Below are 24,555 nucleotides of genomic sequence, written 5' to 3'. Positions count from 1 at the left end.
GAGAAGAAATGCGGAAAATCATTTTAACAGTGAGGGTCCAGTATCACATAAGGGCTTACCATTAGTTTCTTTAATTTTTTCTAATAATGAATCATCACAATCAAACATTACATTTTTACATTAAGTAGAAAAGTTGCTATGGCCTCTATGAGTACCTACAAAACGCATCTAGGTACACATTTGTTATGTAAATAAGTGTCTGCAAAGGTCTATTTTCTGAATAAATAACGATCGTATTTTGTATTTTTAGTAGGCACGTAGTACAGTCAACATAAACCTACACAAATTAATTGCAAACTCACCGCTATTACCGCGCCATAGATTCATGCAGGGAAGTTGATGTGCAGTTTACACATCGTAGGTAGTATAAAAAATATAATAAAACAACCAGTATAATAAATGCCTATATTTAACATTAATTCACTTAAATCTTATGATGTAATTACAATCACAATAGGCGCTTCATTTTATTATTATCTTTAAAAAGTTGGAAAAATGGATATCATTTCGGACGCACATACCTATTCAGAAATGCATTTTTATTATTAAAATACAAAATACCTACAAAACATAGGTTATTTTTCAAACCTTTATAAGGCTTGTTTTCACTTACAAACTTATGTACAAGTTAGGTTTCATTAAATGAAAAACAAAACGAAAACATATTGGAATTCATTTTGCATTTAGAATTTTACGCAGATTGACTTTATTGATGGCCCATTTTCTATATAATTGCACAATATAACATACGCCATCTACTGCGAAATGTTTTGTAGATTCCTATATTAGGAGTGGGTTCCGTTTCCCACTAGTAGCGCCACTGGTCGAATGAGGTCCCATTAGCTGGCATAATATGTAAATTTGCCTAAAACATGAACCTTTCTCTATACTACTGCCTCTAGCGGCGATACCAACTGTTTTAGCCAACAATCCGCTAGAGGCGCTTTACACTTAATAACCAACGTCCGAACATTCAAGTTTTCTCTTTCGTACTATATCTGTCTAGACGTTGCGAGACTGAGATAGCACTAAAATTGAGGGCGTTTGAACAATTCAATACTTATTCATAAATCAGTTAAGCACAATTTAAGTTAATGTATGTTTTGTAATAAAATGCGATAGTGACAAAATATATTTCAGTTTAAAGTATGCTTTATTGTACGATTTAAAAGTTAGCAGTTAGACTTAATATGCCATTATCTTGTAAATCAAATTTCAAACTGAAAACGTTACGTGAGTTTCGCGGGGCTGAAGTGTAAGTTAACTTACTCACATAGATGAGGCATAATGACTTCATAAATAAAATATGAAATTAATCTTTACATATTATAAAACAAAATCCTCTGCCACATCTGTCTGTCCGCGAAAACACAGCTACACCGATTTTCATGCGGTTTTCATCATAGATTTAGGTATATATTTTTTTGTTTTTAGTCGAGACGAGCCGCTAATTTTAAGATAAGGCCTATATTCTTAAATATGGACGTTAATGTCTGATACAATTAAATTTATTTTTTTATAGAGAAACCACGCAATGTAGTGTCGCCGGTAGTGTATTATACGGAATTTAAAATGGCGGTTTATGTTTAGGCGCCCAATTGCTTATAGAGCAGAGGCACGTAGTCGTCATATTGAGCTTGATAAAGGTTGCCGGCCACTGGGTTGCCAAGGCCGTATTTCGCCGCGAATTTCGCGATCGAAAACTGGCCACGATTCTTGTCCGACCTGCCAAAAAAAGTATAATGATTTAGCCGTTTTTTTTATAAATAGGGATACAAGGCAAAGCCTAAACTAAAAATAAAATAAATAAATAAATTTATAGGGACAAATGACACCGATAAAGTTAGCCCCAAAGTATGTTCGAAACTCTACGATACTATTCTATAACATATAAATATATAGATAAACATCCAAGACCCAGGTCAATCTGAAAAAGATCATTTTTCATGTTGACCTGACCGGGATTCGAACCCGGGACCTCCAGTGTAGCAGTCCGGCATGATGACCATTAGGCCACGGCGGTCGTCAAATAAACTAACAATAAAATAAATGAAACTAAATAAAAAATTTAAGAAATGGCCGACTCGGAAGTTGCTCGCGTCATCTCATTTCCTTGAAACGGATTTCAAACGACGGTTTTCAAACGACTGAACACACATTTGGCATACATAGCTAAGAACACTCTCGGTTAAATTCGTATTCAAATAAAAAATATCTAATAATAAGCATATAATTTAAAACGAGATTGAAACGGTGGCTAATTGAAATCGAGGAATTCATGAACAATTAAAATTTAAAAATAAATTCGTATTTCTATTCTGACATGTACCTAGTATTGCTACTTAATTTTTTTAATAATTATCATATATTTTTTCTTTATATAAAAACGTGAATTTTTGATGTAATGTAATATTAAGTACGTTCCTTTATTTTAGAGCAATTATATATGTATGACGTGTAAAAATATTATGATTAAATGAGTATTGAGTATTAAAAATACATTCAAATACAATATTGCCATTAATATTGTACATCAGTTCTCTTAGCTAGCTAACACTGTTTACATAATAGGTGCAATATGAACGCTGTCGGGTATTTGCAAACAAGAATATGGAACGGCAGGCGGATTTATTATAAAATTTTAATTTCAATACCTAGTTACTTATATATACTTAAATTATAGTTCTTTATCGTTTAAAAACTCGTCCAAAGAATAATTAATGAATAAGCATTACTCCGTTAATAAAAGTTTCAATTTTGTTAAAAATATAGTAGTATTAAAAATAATAAATAAAATCGGTTCAGCCGTATGGCTGGTACGATGCCACGGACACACACACAGATATACAGACACGTTAAACTTATAACCCCCATCCTTCTGTCATCGGGAGTTAAAAACTAAATACAGCCAAATGAGATTGAACATTTTCCATACAACTCCCAGCTATCTCCCGTCTCTTTTCACGTATTTCCAATACGCATTTCTCTTTCTTGTATGAGCGAAATGGAAGATATATTGTAGTCTATAATGTAATGTGCCACACTCTCATTTAAAATTAGTCATTTGAATTTTTTTCATCAATAATTTGAGTGTAAATCTTAAAAGAGATTAACCAATTTCAAAATACAATTTTCTTACATGCAACAAAGATATAACTAAATCTATCCAAAATTTTCATTTAAGTTCATTATCTATATCTATTCAAAATTTCATCAAACACAGCGGTTCCGTAAATACGTGACAGACAGACTTTCGCATTTATAATATTAGTGTGCATTATTACAAGTGTAAATACTCACGTGTTAGTGAGCCTGGGCTCGTCAAAGTTAAGTTTACCCGGCTGCTTGTACACCAGGAATACGTAGCGGTGGAGACCGGTGTTCTGCAATGGTAAAGGATATTTTATATAAATGTTCATCATCATCAAGCATTAGAGGCGATTACTCCCTGCACACTATCGCCACGTCACAATTTTAATTATTTATTTCTAAGCGAAAATTAATAAAAAAAAATCAAATTTCATTGTTGAATATTTCTAGAACATCACGTAATACTTCAATTATAGTCTTTATAACTAGCGGCCCGTCCCGGCTTCGCTTGGGTAAAAACATAATAAATTATACACTGAAAGACCTTCCTCAGAAATCACAATATCCATTGTTGAAAACCGCATGAAAATCCGAGCAGTAGTTTTAGACAGACAAACGCGTTTATTTAATCAAAAATTAATTACCGGTGGTGGTCCAGAGCCTACGTAGGCGGATAACGTCTCCCCAGCTGGGACGTTGTTCCCGGGAATATTCCCGACGAGCCAGTGGTGCCATTCCCGGAATTTGGGATCCGTGCGGGAAGGCGCGTCGGGATCTGTAATATTAAAAAAAATATAATAAAAATATATTTTTTACAAAAATTACATTCTTGTCACAAGCTATTAGCGATTGGTCATAATCTAGAGCGGGACCACACCACATACCCTGAAATATTCGTACATCATGTGTCTCACACGTAAATTTCGACCGAGTAACTCAAATGTCAAAATAATAAAATGGCTATATATGTCTAAAATGACTATACGTCCAAATCAAAAGAGTTATGTTAATATGGCGGCCGGCACTTACGCCATTATTGCCGTTGTTTTGTATTCGAACAACGGCGAATGCGACATGGAGATTTGTTATTATTTAATTAGTGAAAAATTGTCCCGAAGCGCAAATTTAATCAAAAAAATTCCTAACACTAAAGCTCATTCTCCCGAACTCTCACGATCTCAATCGCACTATAAGCGTTAGGACCCAGAGCAGCAGTGATAGCATGTGTTTTTCAAGTTTTTCACCTATTTCGTAAAATGATCGCTAGACTTTAGTCCTAACACACCTGTCATAGCTAGAGTGTAGAAAGAGTTTGGATCCGCATGCCATGCCACTGTTGGCACGTCTTTGACTTGGGTGGGAGTCAGCTCATTGCCTTCTTGTACCTCAAAACCTGAGGGGTATTTGACCTGGAAACAATCATCTTATTAAGTTCAATTGCACGTTTGATTACAGGAACAAACCTAAGTGTAGTGTGGGCGTCGCTACTGTTATTTGAAATGACGTGTCTAAATTTACTTTTCGAATGTTTCCAATATTGATCACCGGGTCAATATTAAACTGCAGATCGCTAAAGCGTGCCTTTAAGACAATTCATATTGTTTAATATTGACAAACTTATGGTTTATATTAATTCCGAGTTAATGTTATAAACTTGCGATTGCAAACAGGCAGGGACTTTTGGGGTAACCGAATAAAGTGTTTTGAACACTGTTTTTCCATTCGGGTTAAAAGAAAAATAGAAATAAACTGTAACACTCTGTTTTTTGAAAGCCAATAAGGTTTATAATGGCATAACAATGCGACAGCCGACGTGTAGTTGCCGGTTAGTTATAAGACGGAACGGCAACAGCGCGCGCTTCGACGATGCCGGCGGCCAATGGGACTTCCCCATACAGCGAGGCATGCCTATATAGGTAATGACGCTGTTTTTACACACACACACAAAAAATTGTAAAAACAGTTTTGTAACAGTTTGGTTACACAGGAAAATACATAATATATGTTACATTTTTATAAGTGTTCGAAACAAAACACCCATGTTAGGAATAATTCTAGAACAGATTCAATATGTAACACTTATGAATGTGTGTGTATCCTTTATTAAAGTGTATTAAGTCCCTGCAAACAAGCCTTCGCATCATCACAATTTCGGCCCATTTCCGCCCACTGCTGAGGCTTTGTTAAAAAATCATTTTTCTCATCATCATAACTCATTTATTTTTAACCCCCGACGCAAAAAGAGGGCGTTACAAGTTTAACGTGTCTGTTAGTGCTGTGTCTCCCAAACGTATAAACCGATTTTCGTTTAGTTTCTTTTTATTGTGTCACAGATAATTTTATCCCGAGTGTTCTTAGCCATGTTTCATGAAAATCTGTTCAGCCGTTTAAATGTTGCAGCGAAATAAATATTGAAAGTCGGGGAAAAAACTTGTTTCTATACTAATTTCTATGTCTGTCACTTCGCCTTCAATTTTAAACATTATTTCTTTATCGCCAATCAAGTGTTACAAAAATTTTAAAATAATTACAGTACAAATGCTTATAACTTGTTACCTTTTACAGGTATTGCGAATTTGTCGCGCTTTTCTAGCACGGGAGTTTCTAAAACGGAGCCTTGAATATGATGTCCGGGCAGTTCAGGCAGTTGAGGCAGATATAGTAATTGTATCTAGGTTCATATAAATATATGCGTATTGTTATTGTTATAAACCTTGTCATAATGACATAATAAAGACGAAAATCACGCATGCTCAAGTATATTTTTTTCTACTCACAAAAAGTGTCAGCATACAATCAAACACAATTACTAGTTTGCACTTAATGACGTCCAATTTAAGTACTCAAATCACGCGGCCATTAGTGGAAATATCAACAACAGGTCGCTTAACTTGTTGTTAGCAGCGACAGTAGCGCCACCGTCCGCTGTACTTCTATCGTGGCGTGGGCTCTTGTTAGCAAGCAATGCAAAGGTAAAATTTGCCATGTGTCTAGCGCGTCCGGAATTGTTGGTAATTTATTTTAATACAATTGTTAGTTGTCTAGTTAGCAGATAATATGACAGACATCTTCATTATCTGCTTGCGTACTAGAAGTATGTAAAACAAGATAATAATGCGATAGGCGTAACTAAAACGATTCAATCGAATAGGTTCTATTCTAGGTAACCCTCCCTGATTACAAAATGAGTAGTAGTACCCATTCCGATACTACCTATGCTCAATGAAGAAGCTGAATTCATGATGACTTTGTTATCGTGGATGGTGGAAGATTCATAATATTAATAAATTTCATTATTTCCTGCACATTATGAAATGACGACTTTTTACATGACTGCACAAAAGAGAGTCCTTATTATATGACCATAGAGCTCAACCTATGGCACATAGACTTGGGTCTTTTAACTCTTCACAAATAAATATATTAGGATAAATCACACAGATTGAGCTAGCCCCAAAGTAAGTTCGAGACTTGTGTTATGGGATACTAACTCAACGATACTATATTCTATAACATATACATATATATAGATAAACATCCAAGTAATAAATGTAATATTTAATGCAGGTTTGAATTGGGTTTTAAATTAATGTTGTTCAAGCACATTTTGTATGCGAAAAAGTACAGAGAACATGGGCATTAATTTTTAAGACGAACATAAAAATTCAGTCGATTGAAATATGCAAACAGAGGCAAAGCATACATGACTTTTTTTTTTGGCATGACAATGCCATGTCTTTCGTACTTTTTCTCACAGTGAAGGGAAATAAATCTCACGGAAACGAAGTCCTGAGGCAGGCAATATGAGATAACTCTTACCTGAGCTAAGGCAGCTGGACCAACGGATACCACATCAGGGACCACGCCATGCTGGACGAAGGACTGCGCTATCTTCGACATCCCTCTAGCGAACACCCTAAAATGGACCATAGTGGTAACTGTTAACAAAACAATCGACAACTTTATTAACCCGCCCATGTCGGCCTAATAAAAAAATACTGGCCGAAAATAAATTAAATTGCTGGTGGAAATTTTAATTTTAAACTAGAACTCGTTCTTGACTGTGGCCGGTTTGCGTGAAACTAACAGGTTTTGCCGCGAGCCGAGATTGATAAAGGCCCCTAGAGTTTATGCAACCTGTGTACATATACGAACAGTTAAGAGTAGAGTCTAGCGAACCGGTTTTTATGAAATTGTTATTTAAAAAACCACCTGCTATCACCACTACGCTGGTGGCTAAAGCCAATAGTGCGATAGAGAGCGTGAGAGAGCTTGATTGATAGGTTTTTATTTGATAATATTTGCGTTTCGGAAGAAAACGTTATCCACTAATTAAATCATGACAATTCTCTTTAATTTTGGCTCAAAAAATCGTTTCAGCATACTATAATCTAGGTTGTTAGGGTTTTTAAAATACATAGTTTGTTTTTATTATATAAATGGTTAACTTCTCATAAGTCTCTCTTACTAATTACAAGAATAATGTTTTTCTGGTGGCAATAAATTTTGAAACTGTTATAAATTTTGGGATAAGGAAAACCTATATACCTTTAATTTTATGGTCTTTATAACATCATAAAACACCATAAGATCTAATAATATTTAGGAGTAGAAAAACATTTTATCTTTTGTATGGACGCCAGGGCGGTAGACGTTCCTCTTAAGTGTAGTAGTTTTTTTTTACAGACTCAGTCTTTAAACTTGTTGAATATATGTATATTTGAATTTCGATATTAAATAATGAGGCTCTCTTTTACCATTAAAAAGGTACATTATCCAAGTTTGCTATAGGCTATATTTTATCTCAAAATTCCCACGGGAGCGAAGCCCCGGGCAACATCTAGTTGTAAAATAAACAGTTTCTATGTTATTCATAAAATACGAAAATTGACCATACCTGACATTGCCCATTTGCAAGATACATGTATAAAGTAAGTATTTTCAAAGTGTGTTAGTGTCCATTTGTGTCTACTATACTTATTATAGGGTGACAAGAGATATTAAGATGTTAATTGTGGAGATAGTTAATGAGCCGAATCTGCTTGTAAACGTGTTACGGATTTTCTTCGTATTTTTAGGGTTCCGTGCCTCAAAAGGTAAAAACGGACCCCTCATAGGATCACTTTGTTGTTCGTCTGTCTATCCGTCTGTCAAGACCCTTTTTCTCAGGAACGCGTAAAGGTATCAAGTTGAAATTTATACCAAATACCCAGGTCTACGGTCTCTTTCTGTTGGGAAAAAATCAAACTTATTTTACGTCTCAAATATTCGAAAGTAAGAGAAGGTAGTAAAGAAAATTAAACTTTTAAAAAGAATAACTAAGCTTATTTTGTCTGTGACTGTGCAATCATTGTCTATGACATCAGTATCACACATAATATTAGTGGCCAGCAATAGTAAGTTTTCCATCAACATCATTGTATCCTGATACAGATTAAATAAATAATTCTACAAAGTATATGTATATGACCTCATGTCTGTGTGTTTGTAAGATTTTTATGAGCGTGTTTGTAACACTTTCATAACATTTGTTAAATTCATTAAGATGTTTACAGTGAGCCCGTGAACTTGCAATTTACATAGTCAAAATATTTTCCATTCTCCATAGGTACATGACTTAAAATACAATAAGTGTTACATAATAAAAGAATATTGCAGCAAATAAGTAATCCAATTTTTGTCGTTCAATATAAATTTGGTGCAGGTAACTATAGTTTTCAAAATGCTTAGCTTATATGAACTTGTCAGAAGTGATTAATTATATTATTCAAAATTAACTAAAAATGTTTTTTAAATATACATATTAAACTAAAGTTAAGCAATTTCAGCATATAAATGTGTTTTTTGTGTTTCAAGAGTTGCAGAACCAAACTCCGAGCCAAGGCTATGACTAGCCCATAAGGGATAATGATGTGATACTGTAGCTGATAATGGATTATGTACATCATCAGCTTCTCTTTAAAGATAAAAAAGGTTAACAGGTAAGATACAAAAAATGGAACATTTTTAGGACTAAAAATGAAAGTTAAAGGTACCAGAAATATAGGAAAGTATAATTGTCATACTTAGATGGATTGCTTATGAGAAAATAAATATAGGAAGGGTTCTCCATTACCATTTAGTGAAATGGCAAGTGACAGAGGTAAATGGAAGAAGTTAACATACTGTACTGACCCCATGTAAGTAGGAAAAGGTCGAGATGGCAAATAAATTAGCTGAAAAGTTGATAACAACTCAAAAACACAGCTAAAAAAAATTACAATGTTTGTCTATGTATGGTCAATGGAATCTTGGAACTTAATATTGAACCAGGTATATAACTTCAGTTCATTGAGCTGCAACTTTGTATTAAGCACACATTTAGTTTGGATGACAATGCATGAAGACAATAAAATCTAGACTCAAACATAAAAACTTGTAAAAATTATATTAGACAAGAGGAAGGTAAGTACTGAATCTCAACACAAAACTTTTAAGTAGGTAGTAGGTACCTATTGTTGCAATTGTACACAATTGTACAATTAATTTGTACTTTAATCAAACTTAATGCCGGTTATACGATTATCGCGGTGCAGTTTGCCGAACTTAAGAGGATTCGGTATACATTGCTCGTTTTTCATTGCAGTAAATAAAAGCTCTCATAAAAACTATGTAGGTAGGTACCTACGCAATGTTCGTGCATTCAAGTCAGTCATCTGGCTGAGTTCGGGAATAATCGATAGCCGGCATGAAATTATATATTCTGTTCCGAGTAAGTAGTAGGTTTAATAACGTGTAAACAAGTGTGCACTTTTGCTGGAAACATTTGATGGTAATCACTATTTCATGATTCTGTCTGTAGGTATCATACTTTCATCGCGATAGAACAATAAAGTTACGTAATACTGCTGCCGGGGAAATAAGAAAACAAACATGTAGATACCTAGATAGTGAAGATTCTATTGTAACAATTATTATGTAGATACAAGTAATCGGTTACAATAGAAAATACAACAATAATCAAGGTATATTAATTATTGATACTTACGTGGATTATCCAAGAGAAAATAAAGAAAGATATTGAAAATATGCAAAAATGTAAAAACGCTGTTGCCGAGTCAAGTCAACACGTGACGATACGGACAGTCGATTCTATATGATGACATTACATGACTAATGTTGCCGATCCGTTCGATGCAACTATCGATTGCATTTCGATTGACTTGATTGATGATTGATTAATTTTGTATGGAGAAAGTACCGGAAGATTTTCTGAAAGTTTCCAGCCCAGTAATAGGGAGTATTACTGCACATTTATCGTGCCAGCACTGATGTTAGGTACACAAAAGCTCTTTGCCGCCTTTTGCTATGTCGATTAAAACGTTTATTTTAGAGTACTTTATTAATTCTTTCATTATACGTTCGAAAAGAAGCTCGAAACACTTCACATGTGAAGACTTATTAAATTAAGGACTTCATACAGGTAAGATCTTCAGTTAAAATCAAGTTTATATTAGTTTATGACCACAGCTGACCAAATAATGAAGAACATAACCTAAAATAGTGTTACTATTTTCAGGATAATCCACTAAATCCTTCCTTTTTCCTTTAAACTCGCACCACGATTGCGTAGAAAGTATTTTTGTCGTAAATCTGCAACAATATTGAAAATTCACGCTTTTTGCCTCCTTTGTCAATGTTTGTGTGCCTTAGTTGTACCAGTAGCGCCATCTGCGCTGAGCTTTGCGTAATATGCCCTATTTGCATACCCTACATAATGCAAATTATTGAGCTGGACAATGATATTTTGCCAAAATGTTTGCTTTGCTGTCAATGTGAAGTCAAAATTTGGTTTTGAATTTTTTACTATTAAATCAATTACGTGTTATGGTTTCTTTTAACGTTGCCAAACTGTCGATAGTTAATATCTAATATTGATCGAATCCGATCGAAATTCGGCTTTACCCAACCGAACTATCAATGGTCTATTGCAACGCTATCGATAATTGACTACTTAATTGACAACACTAATTTATTAGTACATTTTTTAGTAGGTTTTTTTATTGAATTGAATGAATGAATTAATTGAATGTCAAGTCAAATACTCTGCTAATGCTGTTGTGTTGCGTTTTGATTTTGTGTTGCGTTAATTCTATTCGTGTTTTTAGTAATTTCTACTTGATAAAATTCTCAATTATTAGCAAATCATGAAATATCCATTCATAATTTTATTTACAAGTCACCAATAATGGATCCAAGAGCATTATGCTAGGTGATATCCAGTTGACCAAGCGTTTGCTCGTCATTGCTTTGGTTCTTGGCATTATTTATATTTTAAAGGAATACGTGTTTGTTTACCCACTATGACTCAACACAGGGTTGCGTATTTCTACAACGCTGATGTGGGGAATTTCCATTACGGGCCGGGACATCCTATGAAGCCGCATCGACTTTCGGTCACCCATAGCTTGGTACTGAATTACGGACTTCACAAGAAGATGCAAATTTATAAGCCTTACAGAGCGAGCGCCCATGACATGTGCCGATTCCACAGTGAGGACTATATTGAGTTCTTACAGAATGTAACACCACAAAATATTCAAAGTAAGTTACATATTTTTACAAAATATTGTGTATCGAGGACCGATCTGCTGATGCTTGTGCTGGTGTCCCCAATCAGAGAAAAATAATAATAACGTAGCTACCTCTGATTGTATCAATTTAAAAATTTAAGTCTGATTCCAATTCCATTTCTTGTTACATTTTCTTCCCTAATTAGATCTAGGTTGTACATTACTTTTCTTTGACATCTTTCAGGTTACTCCAAAGACCTGCTTCACTACAACGTCGGTGATGACTGTCCAGTCTTCGAGGGTCTCTTTGACTTCTGTTCGATGTACACAGGCGCGTCGCTCGAAGGTGCAATGAAGTTGAACAACAATGCCTGTGACATAGCCATCAATTGGTCGGGAGGGCTACATCATGCAAAGAAATTTGAACCTTCGGGTTAGTTAATAACTGAATTTATTGATATCAAAGAGATTTTATGTATTCTGCAGCTATGACAAAATAATAATACACAGATAGAAATGTTCGAATTGAATTATTAGCCTCTATTGTTATAACAATAAACATCCATCTTCCGCGACTTTGTCTATGTTTTTTCTCTATATGTATAAAAGGTAGTAATGGATTTGTTATAAACAGCTGTATTGAAGCACTTGCCATAGCAGAGAATATATGGAAAGAGAAATAGAATTGCTACTACAGACAAATCCTATTAATATTGTAAATACAAAAGTTTTTGAGGATGTCTGTATGTTTCTTACTTTTTCACACAAAATCTACTGGACAGATTGTTATGAAGGTACATGGGTGAATGTCACATAGGATACTTTTTATAAAAAAATCCCCCAAGGTTCTTGTCACTGGGGTTTTTCCATTTCTATCTGTCTTCCGCCATGCTAATAATCAACACAAAGGTGCTCATAACGATTACTGTGTGTTCAAGGTTTTTGCTATGTCAACGACATTGTGATAGCAATACTGGAGCTGCTGAAGTACAACCCTCGGGTTCTGTATATTGATATTGATGTCCATCATGGGGACGGAGTGCAGGAGGCGTTCTACCTCACTGACAGGGTCATGACCGTCAGCTTCCATAAGTATGTATATTTTAAGTCAACTGGTAGACAAAATCTCTCCCATTATTGATAGAAAATATTTGTTTCTAAAAAAAAAAAAAATTACAAGAAGCAATGATTTACAATACATCTGTACTTTTTCAGATTTATTTCCTTTAAAAGGATATAAATCCGAAAAATGTTAATTCACAGAAAACATGACAAACTTATTTTTGTATTTATTTTCATACAAATTAAAGACTTATCTCCAAGATTTCACAGTTTTTTATTATTATACTTATTTATTTGATTTATTTCGACAGGTATGGAAACTATTTCTTCCCAGGCACGGGAGATATGTATGAAATAGGAGCTGAGAGTGGCAGGTACTACTCTGTTAATGTACCTCTGAAGGAAGGAATCGATGATCAGAGTTATGTTCAGGTTTGTATGAAAATCATGTTGTTTCGCTATTGCTGAGAAATTCACGCGGGCGAAGCCGCGGACAAAAGCTAGTATAGTATAAATGGGGTTAAACCGTCGTCGTCGTAAAACCAAATGATATCAGTGGACAAAAGAGTTGCCCACTGATATTATTTCAAAAAATTAAGCAACATAGCATATTTTAGAATGACAACCTACGAAAGGTTGGCCCCTATCATTAATTAGTTGATCTGGCAGGTGTTCAAGCCGGTGATACAGAACGTGATGGAGTTCTACCGGCCCACAGCCATCGTGCTGCAGTGCGGCGCGGACTCGCTGGCGGGCGACCGGCTGGGCTGCTTCTCGCTGTCCACGCGCGGACACGGCGAGTGCGTCAAGTTCGTCAAGAACCTCAACGTGCCCACGCTCGTTGTCGGGGGGGGAGGGTATGTTGTATTGTTGTACCACATTTATTCTATTACGTCACAATAAAATTAATTACAATTAATTACGCGCTGATTATTGGGTGAGGGTTTGTGGTGCTGTTGTACCAGCCCAGCTATTTTATTCTTTAACTTTGGCAATAAAATTAACTAATGCAGATACAGTCCTTTGGAGTGGGGCACCATAGTGTCAGCTCTCCACAATCAGTCATTTTTAATGACGCATTTTTTTGCTTATTTAAATTTTAAATATTTTTCAACTATAAAATATATTTAGTCTGATTGTGGATGTGAATAAACAAACATTATTTTGTGACTACCCTGACTGCATTGTCGCCGGCGGCTGTCGTTTTGCCTTTAGCAAGGCCGATCGAACCGCTGTATGAATCTCATTAATCTGTGGTTATATTGTAAACAGCTACACTTTACGCAACGTGGCACGATGCTGGACGTACGAGACATCGTTACTCGTGGACGAGAACATTTCCAATGAGCTGCCTTACACTGAGTACTTGGAGTTCTTCGCGCCAGACTTCCAGCTACATCCGGAGATCAGCAGGTAATACTAGTAGTTTGTAGCTTTGAAAGATTCTCACTATCTATATCCATTCTTCCATATGCATACTGATAATATAAATGCAAAAGTCTATCTGTGATGCGTTCACGGCACAACATATTTAGTTATCAACTATAATAATAAGAAATAACAGAAAAAATTAAGTGTGTTTGACTGCTTAGTATTATAAATAAATTAATATGTGATATAAAGTATACGACTAGTTGGAAATTAGCAAATAGTATGTTATTACCAATTTCAACTCAAATTAATTAATTAGTCTGTATGTGTATCTTAATAAATAAAATAAATAAATTCCAGTACCAACAACGCGAACACTAAGCAGTACCTAGAGACGATCGCCAAACACGTGTACGACAACCTCAAGATGTGCCAGCATTCGCCCGCTGTGCAGATGACGCACGTGCCTGGTAACTTCTCTTTCTCTTTTTTCCTCTTTTTATACGTTTAGTCCACCAGGATGCCCTAACTCGATCCCCCAAGGATATCAATAATTTTTATTGTGTAAATATTCATACCTATACATCATTGAATTTTTATATAATTAATTTCTTGTGTAATTGTTTCAGGTGACTTCTTCCCCGAGGAGTTCAAGATCAAAGAGGAACCGGACCCGGATGTGAGAATCAGTAAGGATGAAGCTGACATGATGGTGGATGCCAAGAACGAGTTCTACGATGACGAGAAGGACAATGACAAGGTTCTTTTTTATTTTATTTTGCACCCGACTACTCCCAGATAAAGCCACAAATACACTAGGGGAACTAGGGAATGAGTCTTCATCATTTAAAAATATGTCTGTCATATTCTTTTAAAAGAACTTAATAAATGGGGATCAAACTGTTCAAAGAACAATGAGTTCTATGAGGAAAGGTACCTTATGGAGGGATGTCACTTGTCTTGTTCATTTTTATATCTACTGCCCTGCCAGTACATTTTTTCGTAGAACATCACATTACAGCTAAACTATATCAGAGCTGAAATTTATAATTTTCTTAAGTACTAAATGTTATGTTTCAGGATAATGTAAAGGAGCCATAGCATACACCTGAGCTGGCTGATCCGCTGGCCGTGTGAGACCAGCTCAGTGAGGCTCAGCACTCACTGACGGTACTCGAAGATAAAGACATGGATCCACTTAGACTATGTGATACAGTGCAAAGTGAGTCCAATGGACTTAGTGTTATTGTGGAGCTTGTGCAGTGAACGGCAAGACTTAATTTGAGCAAGGCTGTGAACCATTTTGTGACTTAAGCATCATTTATTTGCCAATCAAGTGTTCAGTATACTAAAGTGAGCCTTGTGAACTAAGTGTTAATGAAAGTTGCACAAAGAGTGTGAAAACTCACACTGAAAAAAAGGAAATGGATTGGACATTTTGTGACTTAAATTATGTGATACAAGTGTTAGTGTGTACAGTCAATGGCAACACTTTTACTTGAGGGCTGTAGAGTACTGAGATTGATTGTGCAATTTAAGTTTTTTGTGATATGGCCTAGCCCTTTAAAAATTAAAACATCTTCCAAGCTAAAATATGTTTTGTCTCTTCTGTCAATCTCAAATATTATGAAATGTGATAGTGACAAAACATATTGTTTTGATAGCTTAGAGGAATATGTTTAACTTTTTATGAATAATAGGGTAAGTTTCAGCACTCAATTTTTAAAATTAAAAACAGAAGTCTAGGTATGACTTTATGTGAAAATTTGCAAAGTGAGCACTATGTACTGATTTTGTGTGTAGCTTGTACAGTGAGCACTCTCACTTCATAACTTTCTCATCAAGTAGTATGAGTAACTACTCTGCACTCACATTAATTGATGAAAAAGGTACCTATGGATCATTCAATGAATTATGTGAAGTTGTACAAAGTAAGTCCTAGCAAAGACTAAATTTATTTAAGTAGAAAAATGGACCCTGGGCTCTGGGAAAATGCTTGGATAAGAAAGGTTATATTGATGATAGAAGTGACAAAGTGAAGCAAGTTGTAAGTTTGTTAATATAGGTAACATTTGGAATTTGTATAAGCACACAACATGTTGTGATAATAAATTAGTAAACACAATATTCTTCATGTAAACTTACTTCATAATCTTGACAAGAAGTTGATAGTTTAATTTTAGAATTAAATCAAAATTAATTATTAAGTTGTCTTATGAAAATATGTTAAATGAGACATAATCTGTTGTAAATAATAATAGATAGGATTTACAACTAACAATAAGATTATAGGTAAGCTGCTTCCAATTTATCAATCTGTAAATAACTAAATATTTATAAGTCTTTAGCAAAATAATAATAACAATATTATTTTTAGTGTGGCTATGTTTGATGATAAATTTAGATTTTTACTAGAGCAATCATGTAATTTTGTATTTTTTATTTGATTATCTACTTACATAAATATATTTTTTTGAAATAACTGTTATTGTATGAAGTGTGAAAATTAACTATGACGATATATAGGAGTACATAATGCTTATAAATATCCAATCATTTACAAGTTGTTAAATTTATTAATATGCAACACTGGCTTCCTAATGCAATTATTGATTGATGTCTATCTTTCACTTGTTTCAATAACATTTTTTATAGAATTCTTTACATTGTTTTTTTACTATAATATTAAACTATATTACTTGAAAATGTAACAGTGAGACACGAGCAATAAATAGCAAAGTTAAAAATACTGAAATCTAAAAAAAATGCTTGCAAATCTTGATTAATTATATTTTTGTAAAATGCAAATTTAGAAAAAATAAAGTCAAATATCACAATCTCTCAGTTTCTTTGATTGATTATTACACTAAAATGATAATTATATATAAGATATGTTGTTAACACATTAAAATATCAAGAACTTAAAATGTTGTTCCTCAAAATTATGAACCTTATCAGATGTATTTACAGAGCCATGAACAAATGTATTTTGGTATGATGGTGGCACTATTTGAGATACTGGTTTACGAGTTTACGAGGTATTGTATTAATGAGGAAATTAATATAACCAGCTGAAGTAGAATTAAAATATTTATTTAGTAAATAATGCACTAAATACAACTTAATAACAAATATATAGGTACATACATACATACCATTAATAACTTCCTAACCTCAGGTCCAAATTATTTTCTACAATAAACTTATGTATATCATTAATATCTTCAGCAAAATCAACAGTGAACGTTTGTAGTTTCTCACAACATTTAATAATTTTCTTTATTACATCCTTAGATATTTCTAAAGTGCAGTCTAACCACAGATAATTAACATTTTGCAAACTACCCTTGTCTATTAACTGCAATAAAGTTTCATCTATTTTCGCATTTGATTGGTATTTTATCATTAACTTTTCAAGGTCTTGCGAACAATCCAGAAAGAAGGTGAGTATACGATTTATGTCGAAGTTTCCGTTGCCTATCGTTAAAGTCTTGAGATGTGAAAACAATCCTTTCGGTCGCCGGAAATGCCTCGGTATAACAAAATGTCTAGACTGAGTCATCAGACACAACGAGTTCAGATGCGGGCAATAGTTACCAATAGCCAGAACTGCATCCAGAGTCAAAAGATTCTCAATTTCCCATAGGGAGAAGTGTGTTAAATACCTACCCTTAACTGCTAAAAGTTGTTGCATAGTATCTGTGTAAGAGAAGAAAGATAGATCCAACTTATTCAGTCTTAAATCGCTTGCAGTTATTTGTTCTATTATATCCTCTTTATTATGCTCTGAGACATGTGTCACTGAAAATTCTTTTAAGAATGGGCAAATCTTTATCAATCTACGAATACCATCTGCAGAAGCAAAATGGCAATTAATTTTACGAAGACTCAATGGTCCAATGTCCACAGGAGTTGTTATTAAAGTTGACCCAATATCACAAGATTCAATACGTAACTCTTCTAAGTAAGGAAGCTCAGCAACCAGCATTATGATACCTGCCTGAGAAACACAACGACCGGCTCGGTTCGCCCTTTCATTCCTAGGAGGATCCATGGCTAAGACTCTTAAATGTTTTAAATTTGCTATTGAACAAAGACCAGCATCAGAAACATTCCTTATCCACATGGAAGCATTGAAAAGTGACTTGCAAATGTCAACTCTAGAAACTATATTTAATTCTTCAAGTAAAGGGCAGTTGAGACCGATGACTTGTAGAATTTCATCTGTGCAAATGAATTTGAGGTCGAGTACAACTAATCGTTGGAGGTTGGCAAGAGATTCGATCCAGAAGAGTTGAGGGATTCCATTATCGAGGTCACATTTACGGAAAACTGACATGTTGGGATGTGTGAGGACATGGAGCTGGACTCGGGGATCGCCGCGGTATTGACAACATGTTCTTTCTGAACAGAGGACATCAAATAACCTGCAACATAAAGATATTGTTAGTTACTTTATTTTTATTTATGGTTAACAAATACAATTTTGTAAGAATTAACAGAGTATTATGTGAGATAGAGTGGAATAGCAAAAGCCCAAGGATGTTCATGTAAACAAAGGACTATGAGTGTAGAAAAAACTGAGAGTGTTATATGAAGCAACCTAAACAATTTGTCTTCAACAAAAATAGTTTATCATGTATGGTACATAGAATAGGCACAGTTTAATAGAATGCGAGCATCATTTGTATGCATAAATGCAAATGCGCATCCCTTACCTTACTGGAAGCATTGACGAAAGGTAAGACTTCAATTCATACGCTTGACCCTCACATTCACGAAATGAGGGTTCAGGACAACTTTTTTCTATAATATAACAAGCAGAATTTATCAGACAAATACAACTTTTTACACATAATTTGTACAAACTACATGGCTGCCTACGAGGCGACATTTTCGATGCTCGAACCGAATCCCTATTGGGATTGAATATTTGATTTCGATATTAGTAAAAATTAAGTATGCTATAAGTATTACTAATTCTGATTAACGAAATAATAACAATGTTTTGGAAAAATTTTATCAGTCAGCCATAGTAACAAACAGAATGAAAATAAGAACTATAGGTAGGAAAGAATGAACATAAAATTGACAAAGGAAAGAAAAGAATGAAATGAATGAATTGATTGACACTCGACATTTTGACAGTTTTGGTTTTACAGTGTTGCTAGACTCGTATTAGATATTCCCCAAAGAATATACAAGATGACGTGCATTTTTGGAGCGTTTTCAATTCAAATCGGTTCTCTTCGATTTGAATTGAAAACGCTCCAATTTCGGATTGTGTTCAAAGAACATTTTCATGTCGATTTTCATTCAATTATTAGTTACACCATCATAATATTATGATATACTATTTTTATGAAGTGTCATGAAAATTCGCCAAAGAACGAATTGATAAGATTAAATCCATTCGTAATTAATTCCTGAATTAGGGGAAATAACGTCAGAGGCGTGTGGCGAGTGATCATGCCTAGAATAAGACTATTTGGAGCTGATAGGCAACAATAACATTCCCAAAGAGGGGAATTTTACTCCCGACCAATAGGTCGGGAGTAAAATTACTTTAGATTCTTCAGACTTTTAAGGTATTTTTTTACGCTGACCCCGGGCTTCGGCGGACACACCCGGGAATGTAACCGGGAACACCGTTTGGCATGACGAACAAATAAATCATAATGAGAAGTCGTAATAAAACCACGTTTGTTCTTTGATACTTTTAATAATATCATTTTATTTTTAGTTTACACCTAAAACATAATAAGATAAAATTAATTAGATACTCCTATCGCCATAATTATTATCTCACTAACGTGCTTTTAATAGGTTTATTACATACTAGATATAATATAATTTATAACTAGATAATTACATTCGTAGTCAATTTAATTGGGCTATATTACTATCTAAAAATATTGTAAGTTATTTTAGTAGTTTCTAGTAGTACCTACCTACCTAATAGGTACCTGTCAAAATACAGCTATTTTTTTCTAGTATTTAGGTATCTTGTGCTAAGGTATTGTAGTTAAAATACTTACAAAATATAAAATTGTACCCAGTTATTAGGATTATGTCCATCGTTAAAATTCGGTTTATTTTTCAGATCTAGGTAACATTAGCTGTTTTAATTTTTTTAGAGAAATCAAATCATTAAATTTGATGCCGGCTCCACACTGTCGGCAAACTTTACCGGATCCGGCATACACATGATCTTTCATTGCGTTAAATAAAATCCTTCCTTGGTAGAAACAATACAAACTGCAATGTCATGAACATAATTTTATTTACCGCGTCTACATCTGTCAGAGTTTGGCGACAGTGTGGAGCCGGCTTGAAGATAAGCTTATAGTTATAATGTATAAAACCTAAATAAACGCAAATATATTTATGTAAACAGATTAATAAGCACAGACGAGTGAGCTGAATCAGGTTGTGATGACAGATGGAAATTCGAGAAAGGACAGTTTTAAATGCTTTATATGTGTACACACCTGAATATTATCATGCATTTAAAAAAATCTGCGTAATCTTTAAAACTAAATACAAAAATTATTACAAGAGCTAGGATTTAAAACATACCAAGTCAAATACAAATATCTGATATAAGTATTTTAAAATAATAATTACACCTATAGAAAGTCTATAAAATATTATTTACAGCATCACTTAAAATCTTAATATTTTATATTAGACATAACATCTATAGAATTTGAATTATCTACAAGATATAAATTTATATTTTGGCACTATATAGGTATATTAACGGACTTATGTCAATGTTTTATATGAATTATTATATTCGTTTGTTAGTTTCTTTGGAGTTTCACAAAAATAAAGATTAATATTGTGCTTAGTAATAATGATTCGTTTAAAAATCATACCATTGATAACGTTTTATATTGTGAAGTGATGAAGTGAATGATTGACCTTTAAAAATATGAATAATTTCGATTGTTACCTAATTCTGGAATTAGCAACCATTTCCGTAGATAACAAACATTAATAGTTATTGAGTCTACTCGTATACGGTAGGCCTACGATAATGATTTTGAAATAGTGTAGGTAATTTTATTATAACTTTCCAATATTCCAAATAGAGATCATTTATTCCAAATTGGCATCTGACCATCAATAATAATTATATATTTTAAAAGACTGCATCTAACTTCGTTATTAACGTTCGTTTCAAGAAACTACAAGACTAAGATAAAGATAAAACAAACATCTCTCTCCCACACTTAGTCTAGGAACAAAAGTAAAATATAGTCATAGTTTTCGTAAAACAATATAATAACCACAAATAATTGACCGCTAGGCGCGTCATTCTCTCTTTCATTTCGACCTACTCTATTATCATTTCCATCTACATTCTCATTTCTCAATTCAACATGTTGAGCTATATCTATCACATTGTTTCTCTCGTTCTCTTTAGGATTAGGTATTGACTGCCCAATTCTACCATTTTTTTCGATAGGGCAACATTTTTTAACTTCGGATCCCCGAGGTCCATTGACAATTCCGTTAGGATCGTTCGATCCGTTGGACCTGTGAGTTCCGTTTAGCGAAACGGATCAGAGTCTCTTGTGGGAGTCTGTGCTGGAACTCTTGAGGGAACCAAATCGTCGTGTCTGGGAAGTGTTGGGAGTGGTTTCTCGGTCCAGACTCGCGGCTCGGAGGATCAGACCTCGCGACTGCCGGAGAGACGAATCGGGTCGTACCTGAAAATGATGATAATAAAATATAAGAACATTTATGTACATAATATAATTCTTTTCATTCATTTTCATTATCATCTGCAGTACTCCGTGATTAATACACTTGTCCTTCTTCTGTTTACGACAATCTTCTCTGACCTGCGTGCCATCCCTATTCAGTTGTTGCCAGTCCTTTACATTTTTGTTGCTCTTAGAAATTCACAATTGTGGTCCCATAGGTATTCTAAAACCCAATAAACTAATAATGAGTAGATAAGTACCTATCTCACATAGCATTTTCACAGCGCATTGGCTAAGTTGAGAAATACTAACCGTTTCTACCAAGGACCCGCCTCGTTGCTGCCTGGACTCCCGGCCAGACCTGGGGCCCTCTGTGAAGGAGGTCTCAAGGGACCTCTGCGAGGGCTCGCTGGTGGACTGCGACAGCAGCTGCGTGGTGGACGACGAGTTGGAGTCCCCGATGTTGGAGAACTCGTCCGGGCTGTCTTCGCGCTGCGGCGTGTCCGATTCCTGGAGGAAAATTTAAGAGTTTTGTATGAATATTATTAGATACCTTTAATTTAGACGACCTCGGTGGCGCAGTGGTAAGGTTCTTGCCACTGAACCGAGAGGTCCCGGGTTCGATTCCCGGTCGGGTCATGATGGAAAATGATATTTTACTGATGGGCCCGGGTCTTGGATGTTTATCTATATATGTATTTATTATAAAATATAGTATCGTTGAGTTAGTATCCCATAACACAAGTCTCGAACTTACTTTGGGGCTAGCTCAATCTGTGTGATTTGTACCAATATATTTATTTATTTATTTATTATGTTATATTTGTTCATGTTGAAAGACTGTATGTGATAAGTTCAGGAATTTCGAATACTGATAGATTGTTTAACAGTAATTTGGACCTGTTCCGAGTTATATTAATATGTTATGTTATACCAAATATACATTTTGAAAATCCTTCCTATTTTAAATTTAATCATGTCAAAATACTCTCAATTATTTTTCAAACTAGATAATCGTTTTGTCGAACGATGTCAAAATAACACAAGAAAAGAAGATGTTGTTTTTTATGGCGGCGATTGCTAAAATTCGTTTTCGTTCGGGTGCTACGATGAATTGACAACCGACACGTCAAACTTGTTGGAAGTTAAAACGGAGGAAAAGGATTAAGTTAAAATAATATTATCCCCACCTCTTCTAAATCTCTTAAAGTGGTCGGGTAGTGGTGCCTTCTCGCTTCCTCCCTCTCCTTCTCTCGCTCCCTCTTCTCCAACTCATCGGCCAGCATCATCACCTCCCAGTCTCCTCCACTTGCTATAGTAAAGTTGAATATCAGTTTTTAAACCAGTACAATATCTCGTCTTAATTTTACAAGCTGCATTGAAACTGCTTTTATTCAGTACAATATTGAGATATTGTATTAGCTGTCACCCGTGGTTTTGTCCGCCTTAATTTTCGGCAAGAACAGTAGATATTTCCGGGATAAAAGATTGCCTATGTCTTTATTTAGATTGATGGTCATAATTACAATTATAAGTTTTTTAAAGAACTTCTATTAAAACAGGCTGCCTAATGAAAAATACCTCTTATAGGAGACACATTTTCATGGCTGGAGCTGCCGGCGCGTCCTCTTCTGCTATTTTCGATGAACTCTTCAAACATGGGCGTGCGGGGAAGAGATTCTGAATCGCTGCTTGAAGAGGTCGATGTCCTGTCGATGGAGTAAGCATTTTAAAACACCAGCGTGAAGTAAGAAAGAACTGGTTGACGATTCTGACGTTGAGTATAAATCATCTTTCACTTGTTTTTTATTCGTAGTTGTTATATTGTGTGCAAATAATGAGAATTGAATATTCATTGAGGAATTATGTTAGCAGAATCGAATCTCTGAACATTTTATGACTTTGCAACTTACATGGATAATGTTAAAAAACCTAAAAGTAGTAAACATTTGTAATTCGTATAGGTATTCAATAATGATTTTAGTGCGTATTGAAAAACATTACAAAACCAAATAAAATATTTTACATATTAGATTACATATTGATCATATAACTCGTCGCGTTTACTTTTAAATCTAATTCATGTAACAAAGATTCTCTAAATCAATATAATTATTATTCATTGCCGTTGGATAGCAACGGACGCAAGACTGCAAAGAAAATCAAAATTAATGACATGGACTCACGTGTCGCTCCAACTGTAGTCGCTGCCGATGTCTAAAACCACCTCGTTGCAGTTGCTGCTGGGTTTCTGAGTTCCGCCGCTCTTGTAGCCGAAGATTGAGCCCAAACTGAATTTGCGGTGTTGACGGCCTTGGCGGGCGGGCCCTGGGAGTGGTGATTAATGGAGTACAGTCAAAGTATAATACTCGTTTGACAGTAATTATGTGCCTTATACGAAATTTTCTTAGATCTTTGAGGGTACGAAACAATAATGGCAATGATTACAATATTGTATAAATTAGTTTATTTCGTCATTTCTTCTCGGCAGTGGTGGTTCCGAAATATCTGTTGTTAGTAGCTTTTTGAGCAATAATTACATTAGTAATTAATATAAAATTTGACGTGCCAGTGAAGGTCTAATTTCTGAATTAATGCTTTGACTTTGAGGTTTTGTAGCAATTTATGTACTAATCCAATAACAGTTTTGGCATTGGATAATATATTTTTAAAACGTTACTTGTTAGACGAAAGGATCATTATCAATGAGTTCAATTTTGATTCAATGTGAATAAATGTTATTGCTACTTCAACTAGTAGTGAAA

At 34.5% G+C, this 24,555-nt stretch overlaps 4 protein-coding genes across 17 annotated transcripts in view; 1 reads left to right on the top strand and 3 right to left on the bottom strand.

The window, feature by feature from the left end:
- Window positions 1–391: 391 nt before the first annotated feature.
- LOC128679040 (phosphatidylethanolamine-binding protein homolog F40A3.3-like) lies at window positions 392–10,245 on the bottom strand. Of its 3 annotated transcripts, none has more exons than XM_053760988.2 (6): window positions 10,118–10,245; window positions 6,910–7,028; window positions 4,376–4,499; window positions 3,735–3,865; window positions 3,301–3,383; window positions 392–1,725 (listed from the first exon to the last, which is right to left on the bottom strand). In XM_053760988.2, the coding sequence occupies exons 2-6, from the start codon at window positions 7,018–7,020 to the stop codon at window positions 1,587–1,589; spliced, it is 588 nt and encodes a 195-aa protein (XP_053616963.1). In that variant the 5' UTR covers window positions 7,021–7,028; window positions 10,118–10,245; the 3' UTR covers window positions 392–1,586. The 3 variants fall into 3 exon arrangements, with proteins under 3 accessions (XP_053616963.1, XP_053616964.1, XP_053616962.1); XM_053760989.2 differs by having other exon boundaries at window positions 6,910–7,006; window positions 10,118–10,244; XM_053760987.2 differs by lacking the exon at window positions 10,118–10,245 and having other exon boundaries at window positions 6,910–7,220.
- On the top strand, window positions 8,947–16,914 carry HDAC3 (Histone deacetylase 3). Of its 3 annotated transcripts, none has more exons than XM_053760984.2 (10): window positions 8,947–9,071; window positions 11,447–11,673; window positions 11,887–12,075; window positions 12,581–12,734; window positions 13,016–13,136; window positions 13,374–13,561; window positions 13,977–14,117; window positions 14,436–14,545; window positions 14,705–14,835; window positions 15,156–16,914. In XM_053760984.2, the coding sequence occupies exons 1-10, from the start codon at window positions 9,028–9,030 to the stop codon at window positions 15,174–15,176; spliced, it is 1,326 nt and encodes a 441-aa protein (XP_053616959.1). In that variant the 5' UTR covers window positions 8,947–9,027; the 3' UTR covers window positions 15,177–16,914. The 3 variants fall into 3 exon arrangements, with proteins under 3 accessions (XP_053616959.1, XP_053616961.1, XP_053616960.1); XM_053760986.1 differs by lacking the exon at window positions 8,947–9,071 and adding an exon at window positions 9,988–10,004; XM_053760985.2 differs by lacking the exon at window positions 8,947–9,071 and having other exon boundaries at window positions 11,157–11,673.
- Window positions 16,915–17,147: 233 nt separating this feature from the next.
- LOC128679037 (uncharacterized) lies at window positions 17,148–19,115 on the bottom strand. Its single transcript, XM_053760983.2, has 2 exons — window positions 18,794–19,115; window positions 17,148–18,502 (listed from the first exon to the last, which is right to left on the bottom strand). The coding sequence occupies exons 1-2, from the start codon at window positions 18,967–18,969 to the stop codon at window positions 17,233–17,235; spliced, it is 1,446 nt and encodes a 481-aa protein (XP_053616958.1). The 5' UTR covers window positions 18,970–19,115; the 3' UTR covers window positions 17,148–17,232.
- A 670-nt stretch (window positions 19,116–19,785) lies between these two features.
- Window positions 19,786–24,555, bottom strand: part of LOC128679094 (uncharacterized) — a 232,604-nt gene continuing 227,834 nt past the window's right edge. For all 10 annotated transcript variants that reach the window (XM_053761090.1, XM_053761094.1, XM_053761086.1 and 7 more), the window contains 5 exons: window positions 23,977–24,118; window positions 23,372–23,499; window positions 22,981–23,102; window positions 22,103–22,300; window positions 19,786–21,793 (listed from right to left, as the gene is read on the bottom strand). In XM_053761090.1, the coding sequence (XP_053617065.1) occupies window positions 21,647–21,793; window positions 22,103–22,300; window positions 22,981–23,102; window positions 23,372–23,499; window positions 23,977–24,118 (737 nt within the window). In that variant the 3' untranslated portion in view covers window positions 19,786–21,646. The remainder of the gene's footprint in view (window positions 21,794–22,102; window positions 22,301–22,980; window positions 23,103–23,371; window positions 23,500–23,976; window positions 24,119–24,555) is intronic.

The sequence above is a fragment of the Plodia interpunctella genome, chromosome 21 (assembly GCF_027563975.2).
Source record: "Plodia interpunctella isolate USDA-ARS_2022_Savannah chromosome 21, ilPloInte3.2, whole genome shotgun sequence".
Taxonomy (NCBI): domain Eukaryota; kingdom Metazoa; phylum Arthropoda; class Insecta; order Lepidoptera; family Pyralidae; genus Plodia; species Plodia interpunctella.
Note: the sequence above shows the minus strand (reverse complement) of the source record. Positions and strands in the feature narration are given on the sequence as shown.

What these genes read in the sequence shown, in the direction of transcription:
- LOC128679040 (XM_053760987.2), bottom strand. Translation starts at nt 7,068, where the DNA reads ATGGGCGGGTTAATAAAGTTGTCGATTGTTTTGTTAACAGTTACCACT. An exon ending in TAGGCTCTGGACCACCACCG is followed by an intron (nt 3,384 to 3,734) that starts GTAATTAATTTT and finishes TTACCATTGCAG; the next exon opens with AACACCGGTCTCCACCGCTA. An exon ending in GAGCCCAGGCTCACTAACAC is followed by an intron (nt 1,726 to 3,300) that starts GTGAGTATTTAC and finishes TTTTTTTGGCAG; the next exon opens with GTCGGACAAGAATCGTGGCC.
- HDAC3 (XM_053760984.2), top strand. Translation starts at nt 9,028, where the DNA reads ATGTACATCATCAGCTTCTCTTTAAAGATAAAAAAGGTTAACAG. An exon ending in ATGATCAGAGTTATGTTCAG is followed by an intron (nt 13,137 to 13,373) that starts GTTTGTATGAAA and finishes TTGATCTGGCAG; the next exon opens with GTGTTCAAGCCGGTGATACA. An exon ending in CTCGTTGTCGGGGGGGGAGG is followed by an intron (nt 13,562 to 13,976) that starts GTATGTTGTATT and finishes TATTGTAAACAG; the next exon opens with CTACACTTTACGCAACGTGG.
- LOC128679037 (XM_053760983.2), bottom strand. Translation starts at nt 18,969, where the DNA reads ATGTCGCCTCGTAGGCAGCCATGTAGTTTGTACAAATTATGTGTAAAA. An exon ending in TCGTCAATGCTTCCAGTAAG is followed by an intron (nt 18,503 to 18,793) that starts GTAAGGGATGCG and finishes TTTATGTTGCAG; the next exon opens with GTTATTTGATGTCCTCTGTT.